The sequence below is a fragment of the Orbicella franksi genome, chromosome 15 (genome assembly GCF_964199315.1).
Source record: "Orbicella franksi chromosome 15, jaOrbFran1.1, whole genome shotgun sequence".
Classification (NCBI taxonomy): Eukaryota; Metazoa; Cnidaria; class Anthozoa; order Scleractinia; family Merulinidae; genus Orbicella; species Orbicella franksi.
This window is the reverse complement of record NC_138159.1, coordinates 10,368,090-10,380,132: the sequence shown is the minus strand read 5'-3', so window position 1 is coordinate 10,380,132 and position 12,043 is coordinate 10,368,090. Positions and strand designations below refer to the sequence as shown.

Below are 12,043 nucleotides of genomic sequence, written 5' to 3'. Positions count from 1 at the left end.
AGATCAACTTTGTGCCCCGCTTCATAAGCAATGATATGGTGTTGAAGGACATTTCGGTTGGCTCTTAAAATTGTGGTTTTGTTCTTGTCTTTGGTGCTCTTTACAACTTGATTCAAGTTGTCAATAGTTGGAGCGTTATTCTTGTGCATCGTGTCCCAAAATCGCACTTCTGATGATCTATCTTGCTGCTGTTGAGAGACACTTGGCAACCTTTGCTCCACGAATTCTTTTATTTGTTGCCGACCAAGCTCTTTGGCTTTTAACCAGCGAGACTTGAATTTCATCGCTGACAAGATCTTTAGTGGCAATGTTATAAAGACAGGTTGGATGTTCTGGTGGTGAAAAAACCTTGAACTGCTTGAGAGTGTCGAGCAATGAACATTCATCCATCCTGTCACGATCTTTCCTTCCAGGAGTAGATTCATTGTGAGAAAACTTGTCTTCTTGGTGCAATCCAAACATCACGTGTGTATCATCAGCTATCTATGACCTTAGGTTATAGGACTGAGCCCACCTACTCAATGCTGATGATGTCTTGGTTATGGCCACAATTCCTCCACCGCTTTTCCCTATTCCGTTCAGCCATTCAATGCTGATGACTTCTTGGCTATGCCCACGATTCCTCCACCTCTTTTCCCTATCCCATTCAGCTATTCAAGGCTGTGATCGGGACTGACCTGGTTGAACTTGCTTTCATTCCATTTGACAACGAAGTTCCCCTTTTTTAACTCTTGTAAGACTTCCTTTGGTAACTACTCCATCTCTGCAATGTACACTGATCCCCATCTTGCATAATTCAGATGGTCATATCTGAAAAAATATGGCAACATGTGGCAGAAACTGTGCACTTACAGGTCCCATATCCCCTCTCTCTGAGCCCGAGTGAACATAAGGAGAACAGATACCATTTCCATGTAGTTCCACCAAAACTTGAAGTTGACATTTTCCTCGGATCTTTGTGCGACGAATTCGTCGAGCATCTTTTTCACTCCTGGTGACTTCAGGGATGTTATCAGTGCTGCAGCATTTTCGGGAGAGCAAGCAAGAGCAGATATTTCTTGGAAGAGATTGGGTACGATTTCTGGCGGAATTGTAACAGAAAAGGCATCAGCAGTTGCCACCATGATTGCAGTGTAATCTTGTAGGCATGCAGAGCTCTCTTGTCGGCGTCGACAAAATCGGGATCGGACCGGACCGGACCGGACCGGACCGGACCGGATCACGGATCGGATCACAGGAAAAAAAAACGTTTTAAAGAAAAAAAAAAATCAAATCGTTTATAAGATAATAATAAATAAAAAATAAAAGTGGAAAACTAAAATATGTTAAATAAAAATAAGAATCCCGAATTTGACGCAATGACATGTTAATTACAGAGAATGACAAGAGGTCATTTAAAAAGCCACATAAGCGCCTGATTTACGACGAATTTAAATTGTGATGAACAGGCAGATGTAGTTATATTTGAACGTTAGTTGGCTTGAAGCTTGCGTGAACCTCCATTCTCGTTTTTGAAATTGTTGTTAGTATCAGTAGCTAATTCTCGGCTACTTTTTCGTGTCAGATGTGAGCGTTACAGTTAGCGTTACAGTTAATGAGAAAGCTTACGTACGAAAGCTTAAGGACATGACTTGCTTTAAAGGAGCTACGTCACGATTTGCGCATCTTGAAAAAACTAGCCTAGTTTTTCAAGTTCGTCATTTGCAGTCCTCATTCCGTTTTGATTTGTTCTTGCCTCTTAAGTGCTTTCTATCCTAGAACACGATCATTTTAAGGTTTTATTCCATATAAAGGCAACTCTTTACGACCCTGTTAACTACTCCGGTTGGCAAAAGTTTTATTGCTTGAACACACACACTAATAATGAATGAAATGCCGAGCTAAACCTACAAGTTTTTATACTTATGTAAATCTTAGAAAGTTCCAGAAGCGTCTCTGCATATATTTGGGCTTGCGGGACAACGCATACTAATTGTCAAACACTCTGCATTACGACTATGCCTGAAAGGTGACAGAATAAATAGAACTACATAAGCTGATTATGTAACAGACCCTAAAAATGACTTTAAAAATCGTGACGTAACTCCTCAAATGTTGTCTATTCTCGGGTTACGTTATCGTTCACACTATCGATGTTATTCCTATATTTTTTTGTAAAACAGCTATATTTCCTTGAAATACAAATGGTCTGTTTCGTTTTATTCCAGTACGAAATATCGTATTCCAAACTCACATCTTGTAAAAGTATAGACTTGTCTCAGAAACGGAAATTGTTTGAAATCATCAGGTGTTTAATATTATTAGTGTTTTTAGTTTTTGTGTTTCGATTCATACGTTCGTCCTAATATTACCATGCTGACGCGTTTTATGACAGTTTACCTTTGATGCAAGCGAATATACGAAATATCATTTATCTGAACTGCGGGGAAAGATATGAAGACATGATTGATCATCGCAATCAAAACCCAACAGCCTGAAAAAAATTCATCTGTGACCAGCTCCCAGTTGGCTTGATATTATAACAGAATAAAGGAACATCACACCTGAATTAAATAAAACGTTCTGCTCACAGTAGTCACTCTAGTGTAATTTGCTCAACAAAATTTTGAATTTTGAAACTTGAATTTTGAATTTTGAACTTTTTTTCCTTGATCCGATCCGTGATCCGATCCGTGATCCGGTCCGTGATCCGGTCCGTGATCCGGTCCGTGATCCGGTCCGTGATCCGATCCGATCCGATCCAGATTTTGTCGACGCCGCTCTCTTGTAGGCTTTTCCATTCACGACATGTTCGGTTGCATTTGGCCCAAGCAGTCCACCCTCGACCCATTCTTTGACCAAGCCTGATCTTCCATATGGTTTCCAAACAATGCAAGTATCGTCATTTCTTCCAAGTAAATCATCCAGACAATTGATAACCTCTCTGTTTGCTACGTCCCTGTACATGTACTAGGGAGCTTACGAATCGACGACTTTCGGACGACGGCGCCGTTGGGTCACCTTATAGTCTCGCGTCGTCGTCCTGTAGAAATTTGAATTTACGATTCGCAGTAAAGACGACGACGTTTATTCGCGACCGGCAATTTTTTTTGTTTCAGGAGCTCGAGAAAAAAAATACTCAAGACAGACCAACAAAATGTGCTAGCATGGCAGAAAAGAAAGCGCAGCTGTACGTCGAGAAAAATTTGGGTTCTAAAAGATTAGGCTGGCTATAAGACCACTCAAAACAACAGAGGAAAAAATCGCCTAGCTCTCTAGTTGAGCTATCTAGTCCTTGTTTCTAACTGTCGACACGAATGCTAAAACCTTTTAGTGCTTTCAAATTCATTGTACACCAAAAAATGTCTTATATTTCAGTGAAGCGTGATTAAAATGAAAGATTTTTCATACAGCAATTTGCTTTTCATTCACACCGTGTCGTGCTTTGACCGCTTTCAGTGTTGGTTGAACTCATAGCGTTCGCCATGGCACTGTAGAAGGTCGTTTCTTGAACGAAAACAGGCAAATAAAATTAAAATCAAACATCAAGGACATGCCCCTAATGTGCTACTTAAATTATCTGGCAAAAATACCCGAAGTATCGAGGGAAAACTTTGAAAACTAACCTCACGGCCTCCTGTTTCCAAGACGCCGGCAAATCACTCTCACCAACGTCGTCGACTTTGGCGCGAAGCTGGGAAGTGCTCAGAAACGCATGCGCAGTGAGCATGTCACGCAATCTAACGGCGGCGTCGTGCAAAAGTCGTCGATTCGTAAGCTCCCAACTTTCTTCGTTTAGTCGTCGCTTTGCAAGCAACATTTTTGCTGTAACTTGTAGCTTCTCTTATATCGACCTTTGGCTTATTATGCTTCTGACAGAAGATGGACAGCTTCAAGTCAACTTCCAAAGCTCTCTTTAGAGTCACAACTGGATCCATTCCAACATTTCACAGCTTTAGAACAGCTTTCTACTTGCCAAAAATCGAGCGATGGCATACTAAACAACGAAGCTGAGTAACAGGGTTACCACTGGACTGGACTCAGACAGTGAGAGCGAAATTAGGGAAGCGCGACCGTGAACGCGTTTCTGTTTTCATGTTCAAATGCGTAGCCATCAACTACATCGAAAGAAAGCCCCATTGAACCCAAAATAACAGTACGTATGAAACACTTTTCTGTTTTAATTCAGCCAGTTGAAAATAACGTGTTTCTCTGTGGGAGAGAATATTATGAAAACATAAATGACGTCATACATTGGCCCACGAAACAGGCAAGTCTTACATTCCTCAAAATACGAAGCATGTAACATATTATAACTGAATTGGCTCAAGAAAATCCAAATTTGTGACATTTAACTCAGAGGGGGTTTCCGCTTTTCTAAACATTTATCATTGCGATGACGTCATTTTAAATGTCAATTCTCTGACGTCATTTTCAGACTGAAGATCACAAAATGAACTTTGGTAACAAGCATTTTCGTTTTCGGCACATCAGATTACTTCAGAAAACTCTTGTTGCCAGCCTTTCCCAAGAAATGCTTCTTGATTTTTGTGAGAAGGACTTTATCCAAATACCGACTAGTCTATAATGAAGTAGGACGATTTTCCGCGTAATGGAACTAATTTTAAGCTAAGGGGCAGTAAAAATCAAACCTTGATTAAAGTAGGTTTGATATCACATTTCCTAGGATGAAACAAACTCTTTTTGTTTCGCTGTACATCGTAACCAAACGAACTTGTTGGATTAACCTTATCATAACTGTAAGAGTTCACGAAGTGTTGCTACCTCCAGGGGCTTTTAATTCACAAATGAATAACTCTTGCACGCCTTGTGTGCCTATGTCTTTTCCATGGCTCCCCTTGCACGGTTTCTTTTTCAACAGTTTTTGCTGTGCAGAGATTTTTTTGGAAATTCCCCAACCCCGCCACCCCCCTCCCTCAAAAAATTCATGGTCCTTCCCTAATATATCACCAGCGTTCTGGTTGGTCAGTGGTAGCAAGCCTAAGATCACGTTCAGTGATGACTCTCAGCATACTACCCTACTGGTCTTATTGCAGCCCACAGATAACTGTCTAGGTGGACAGACATTCCGATCTAAGGTCACAAGCTATAGTGATTTCAGGAATTTCAGAGTTTGGACCTGTAACAGCCTGTGTCTGGGCCGTGTCTGGGGAGTTGCATTAATGTGGTGGTTAGTACAAGACAGCTGAAGGTTTTAAAGTAGCGAATTGCAACGGAGACATTCAGAGCGCCAATAACACTGGGTTTTGGTGCGATGTTGAGTGGAATGTTTCCTTGATGATGATTGGTGGAGGGGATCAAAATGTTCACGTGTCGATCACGGGATTGGAATAACAGCGGCAAAAGTCGTGTACTTTAACGATATGGGACGAGGAGAAGTTGACAATGGCAACAGTGCATTCTGCGGATACAATAGTGGGCTTCGGTTCATCCTGCTCATACCAGGTACCTTTGATTTTGTGTGTACACTATTTACGCGATTAAACGCCACCCTCGCATAAACACCGCATTTTAGAGCAGAAATATTAATAAACGCCGCCCTTGAATAAATGCCGCATCATCGAATAATAAACTCAAAAAGCAAATGCGGTAATAATCAAGTTTCGAGCAAGCCTAAAAAATGTATTTTCCTAGATTGCAACAATGTTTTTATATCAGTACATTAGAACCTCAAAGGAATATGATCAAAACAGGAGAACAATATACGGTAGTTCAGCCTAAACAAGCTTAGAAAATTTGCTTTCATTGATAACAATGTTTTTCAGCTCGAAGTGAGTATACCTCAATGCTCTTTCAATGCTCTTGCCATGCTATTGTTTCCAGGAAATAAAGTGGATTGTAAATAAACGCCGCCGTGGTATAAACGCCGCCCTCGAATAAACGCATAAACACTCGAATCACTATGTCTGTGAGACAAGATGAGCAGGGACGTCGGAGGGTGGGGGCTAGGGGGGGGGGGGCTTTAGCCCCCCAATTTCAAGTAAAAAATACATAAAATAATAATTGTATAAATATCTGCAGACCCCCTTGTAAGCCCCCCCCCCAATTCAAAATACCCTCAGCCATCCCTGATAAGGACAAACTGTTAGGACCGAATGTTACAAAACTTGCCTTCAACAAAATTGAACAAACCCTAGCTATACATCTGACCCGGTTGTTCAAAAGCTGGATAAAGCTATCCATTGGGTCAATCAATATCCAGTCAGGGTTAGTGATTTTTCGGGTGGATAGAGTTACTCATAGCCTGAGAGCAGGCTCTAGTGTCTGGGTTTCCCACTCAAGCGCTGCTTTCTTGCTTTTTGCTTTGGTATATGAGCGAGTGTCTTCTCGCGGCTTCGCCGCACGCCCCCTCGGCCCAAACACGAGAGCCTGCTCGCAGACTAAGTTACCCATCTTTTGTTCAACCCGGCCCTGGTGAGAGCGCGGTTCTCGTCTAGATCAAATTGCTCTGAAAAGACTGGGGAGTAGCACAATAACAAGAAGCTATTGCGGTGAGTTTCTGGCAGTCTTTCAGCATCTTTTAATAAGAACATATGGTCCTATCCGTTCGCTAGCGAGAAGCAGACGGAAGTAAGTGTGCAACATTTCTATAAATTGTTTTAATACGATAGCCGACACGAATAAGTAGTGGTGATTTCTAACAGCATCAGTGTGGAAATAGTGTTGATCTGAAATTAGTCTCGTATCTTTTGGGAAAAACAAAATTATTTAGACCTGCCAGGTTAGCCTTTGGACATCGAAAGTGGGGGGCGTGACCATCAATGTCCAGGTAGCTGCCACTGATGAAGACCCTGACACTTGCTATCTTGTTCAGTATCTACTAGACATAGGCGCCAAATTTATACCTCCGGTAAATTGCAGATCACTCATTAAACGAAATGGCAATGGGTGTCTGGAAAACCCGAATAGCGAATAGCGAATAGCCGCGAATAGCGAACAGCGAATAGTCCCGAATAGCGAATAGTACGAATAGTCTCGAATAGTGCGAATAGTGGCGCACAGTCTCGAATAGTGGCAAATAGTGGCAAATCGTAGCAAATAAGGTACCCAGTATCTCGCAGTCAACGTCGCAGCAACGTAGGACGGGATTTTCCAGCTAAAAAGCACAGACGCTTATCAGGACAAAAGGCGTTTCTAAACGTAATTTCTTCTGTTTTAACCACTCCAAAAGCGTAAATACGTCTTTATTAGGTTATCCTTGTGTTTTCTCTTTTCTTAATGTCGGCGATGGACAGCCCGAGCCCGAGTCCGGAGAAGGAAAGGTAATAAATTCACTGAAATTCTGTTGCTTATTTGGATAATTGATTAACGCAAGGATATTAGACCTAAGGCGGTGACTATTGACGACCATTCGTCACTATTCGCCACTTTTCGCGACTGTTCGCCACTATTCGCACTATTCGAGACTATTCGCACTATTCGGGACTATTCGCGACTATTCGCTATTCGCTATTCGGGTTTTCCAGACACCCAATGGCAATTACCAGCAAGCTTATTTTTGACGCTCTCAGGGTGCTTAGAATCAAATTACGACGCACATTATTTAGATTCTCATGATCATAGAGCTGACTAGAAATAATAGAATGGTTGTACAAATAATAGAATGGTTGTACAAATTTCGACAGACCGGGAATTCTTGTTTCAAAAAGTTTAAGTGAGGTCCTTGTAACCTGGCCTATTAATGTTTACAGGCAAAACCTATACAAAGTAATTTTCACGTATTTGAAGAACTTGTTTTCTTTGATTTGTGGATTCCTGATTCCGGTTTCCGGTTTCCATGTTTTAGGGCTGCCCTCGAGCTCTGTCTAGTGATAATGCACCAAAGACTTTGGACTGCACTTGAGAAGCTAGAGTCACATCTCTCGATCGAGCTGTTCTTAGAGTTGATAAAGTGACGGGACACGGAATACGGCGAGCTTGATGTGCTCGTCATGGGCTGATGCCGTAATGAATGCACCGTTTTCAAGCAGAAAGTGAAACAATTTACCAGGTTTTAATTTTTTAAATATAAATTATGTGTTTGTTTTTTTTTTTCGCAGATACTAGCATCATTGTGCTAGTTTTCAGTCCAAAGCAAAGCTAGTTCATGTACGTGTGTATGTATGCATGTCTGCACCGAGTCTGAACATGACATTTATTTGATTCGTGTACTTCACTTGCTTGGTGAGGCAGTGAGCTGACAACAGGCCCCACAGTATGAAAAGAAAACTTTACTGCTACGTAAGGCTGGCGTAAACTTGTCAAATTTATGCAGCTTTACACGACTTTTACATTTTTTAAAGTTGACCTTTACGGTAGGTATATGCTCACTTTTAAAGTTTACTTACACCTGCTTTCAATGTTACGTGCACAGGCGACATTTTTCGACATGCTATGTGACCTGCCATACGTCAAGAATGTAAGCACATAAACGTAAACAATATTGGAACTCCATGACTTTCCAGGATTTCCATGACTCTTGCGAACCCTGTTCAAGACACTAAGACTTTTAAGCTGCTTTAATATGGGTTTAATTCCCTTTTAAGCCAACTTCACTTCAACAAATCGCCAGCACTGCGAGAGTAAAAGTGTAAGAGTACGTCCAAGAACATGATACAACTCAGTAATCTCTGTTGTGTTAGACATTTTTTTATTGCCAAAATAACCTTTGTACCGACGTCTCAGTGTTAGGCCAGGTACGTGGCCTGTGCGTTCTAACACACCAATGCTTTACTATTTTGTATTTTTCAATTAACAGGCCTAATGAGGCCACAGCGCTTACAAAAATGTAGGCCTGGTATTACAAAAATGTAGGCCTGCAATGCGTCTTTGTTCATTTCGATAAGTCAGAGGGCAGAAAATTTAAGACGGCTTCCCAGCCTTTGTTTCTTAGCAACATGACGTGATCTTTCGCTTCGGCAACTTTGAGTGCTCGTGCTATTAGTTACATTTCAGAATAAGAATCAGGAACTTGTTCCCGTGATTCTAATGGGATTCTCGGATCGTCTTAAAAAATACAAATATATTCCAGCGATGAAGCGTGTTTCCTGAACTAAGCACTTTCGTAGAATCATGCAGTTTTAAGTAAACACACCCTCCGTCTCATCCAAATCACTAAATACAGAGAGAGGAGCCTGAATTACTCCAGGTTTACTAATTAAGATCAGCTTAGTCATGAAAAAGACAGTTATTCTTGTATAAATACTAAACGGACATTTTTACAAATAGTCTGGGGATTCGAGGTTCAACAAAACTACAAGTTCCACTATAAGTTACTATAGAGATTTCCGATTAGAATAGAGGTGCTCTTGTTAGTATCCATTATATACAATTCAATTCAGTCATTTGCTTTGCTAAAGCGGCTTGGCCACTTCATCACATGAAAAGGCTGTCAACCGTTAATCTTGGTCAAATGTACTGTATCAACCTTGAATCTGACGGCTCTCCTATCTGCTTTTATATGCTTTCCTTGTTTGCGAAAAAGCTTCGAATGTCCACTTATAATAAAAAAAGAAAATTTATTTTGGTCGAAACCTTTTTTAGCGCATTGCTTGTCTTGAAATAATTTTAACAATGTATCTATCACTAAACGGAGCCTGAGAGGACTGGTAATAGCACAGTGCATCGTGAGTCATTTAAGCGAAGCCCAGTCCACCAGCCACACACGCGGTAAAACACATTTTGTGTCTCAGTGGTGAACGTCACATGACGTTTTTAATCAGCTGGATAGAAAAATGCGTTTTTCTTTCGGAATACCGACATTACAGAACGGAAAGCCACCCAACCTCAACGAGGATTTGCCAACACATAGACTGTTTAAAACTATAGTTACCAGTCCCCAACAAACTCCGTTCTTACAAAAGCATTCACAAAAACATTAAATATGTTTAAAGGTGCATCTATTGGATCACCTCAGAATTTTCTTCCTTCTCCTTTAAAAACGAAAGCTAAGAGAGACTTCATTTGAGAGGAAGAATTTATATTCCATTCGAGCTAAGTTTCGTTTGTTGGCATGTTGTCACTGTCTTGCGTACTTTCAACCTGCCTGTCTGTTCCTGTCGCTGCTTGTCCTTTTACTTCGTTTTCGTTTTCAATTGCTTGAAGTTCATCTTCGCTGCCTTTTGTAACACTTGCAGGTTCATTTGCACTATCTTGTTCATAATTCAGTTCTGTATTCTTACTATTCTGCTGTTCACGTGTCTCTTCTCTCCTCTGTTCTTTGCTGTTCTCGTCTTGTCGGCTTTCTCCGGGAACTTGCACTTCATTTTCTTTCTGTTTCTCCATTTCATATGGTGAGATTGTTTGATCCTTTCCGTTTCCTTGTTCTCTAGGCAGCTCTTCTTCTGACTGCTCTTGTGAATTATTTGTCTCAACTGATAAATCGCTTTCAGCATACTGTTTGTCATTTCTACAAACCGATGCTTGAACATTTGCCTGTTCTTTTTCATTTCTTTCATTTACATTCTCCCGTTTTGTCTCTTCTACTGTTCCGTCCATTTCTTTTTGCTCGGAACAACATTCCGTCTTGGTTTCTTCAACGTTGACTTCCTTATCCTTGCATCCATCTGCAACAGTTACTTCCCCTCCTAAGCTACCCTCCACAAATTCATGAGCATTATCTTGAACACAGCTTTTTTCACCACTGCTGCAATCCTCTCTTTTCGCGGATGAATCATCCTCCACTGACATGTTTCCTCCACTTTTATCCGCCATCGCTGAAAGATCTGTACCACTTGCTGGCGATTCATCAACGCCAGACTTTCCTTTCTCAGGGTCGACAGAATGATTACTTAATTGTGATGAATCTTGTACTACAATCATTCCATCACCGTCGTCAATAACAGCTGAAAGATCTGTGTTACCCGACGACGCATCACAAGCGACCGGCGAGTTCTTATCAGCGCCGACAGAATCACTTGTCAATTGAGATAGATCTTGTAGTTCGTTCTTTCCCTCGCTTTTCTCGATAATTGACGACTCTTCAGGAGTGTCCATAGTATCTTTATCAGTGCTAGATGAATTTTCAATCACGTTTGATGACGCTTTCAGCTCCGAGCTTTCCTTATCTGTGTTATTATTTTCACTTTCGCCAATCTCGGCATTACGTGCACCTGACCCGGAACTTTGGAGATTTTTTCTTTCAGTTACGTCGTCCTCTTCCACCTTGTCAAATTCACTGTCGCTGTCAGAGCTCTCCTCATCAGAAATTTCTCCCAAAAAGCTGACTTCGTCCGGTTTCCGCTGACCACTGCCGTTAAGTGACGTTATCGATGACGAAGCATTGATGTCGTCAAGCTTGGCAGCTGATGCCGCCTTTGATTTCTTGAACGCAATAGCAGTTTTCTCTATAAAGAGAATCATAGCTTAACAAAAACTTCAAACAAATTAAGGTGACAGACTAACGAGCATCTGTCTGATTAGGAACATTCCATTTTTATCACGAGAAACATTTGTATGGCACGAGTAGTCCCTCTTTCGCTTAGTCCGTCGAACGTGACCTTAAAAAAAATGCGAGAAAAAGTGGCCGCGCGAAGGATTTCGAACGGCCATTCTTTTCTGGCAGTTTTTGTTTCGCGTCATGCACAAGGACCAAGCAAAAGAGGGACTACTCGTAGTCTATTGAAACGTATTTAACGTTGTACAATACACTACAAACTTTGAAATTCAAACCCTAATTCGTAGGTGCGAATCAGATGTACGTAGATAAACAAAATAGGTGAGCTTGTTTGTTCGTTTAGGTCGAAATTTCTAATCTTTTGACCGTGTAAAAGATAGTACACCTACGTTGTCTCAAAGACTGAGAAGGGCTGTAGCCACTGTCTCGTTTCCAGTCGTCCCACGACAAAAATCATAATGACTGTCAGACATTCTTGGTGACAAGTTATACCATGTCATAGAAAATACAGCCAATCAAAATATAGGAAATATTACATCCACTCTTCCCATCATGCGCTGCGCGTACGTCGCATTGATTGTGTTTGGCCACTGTATTTTCTATGGCATGGATGGTATAAAATAGTTACAGCTCGTGTGTATACCGAGAAAATACAAGTGACCCGTGGGA

The 12,043-nt window shown here is 41.1% G+C and overlaps 1 protein-coding gene across 2 annotated transcripts in view; it reads right to left on the bottom strand.

The window, feature by feature from the left end:
* Positions 1-6,060: 6,060 nt before the first annotated feature.
* LOC145470619 (uncharacterized) overlaps positions 6,061-12,043 on the bottom strand; it is a 41,126-nt gene continuing 35,143 nt past the window's right edge. For both annotated transcript variants that reach the window (XM_081454421.1, XM_081454422.1), the window contains one exon: positions 6,061-11,324. In XM_081454421.1, the coding sequence (XP_081310547.1) occupies positions 9,973-11,324 (1,352 nt within the window). In that variant the 3' untranslated portion in view covers positions 6,061-9,972. The remainder of the gene's footprint in view (positions 11,325-12,043) is intronic.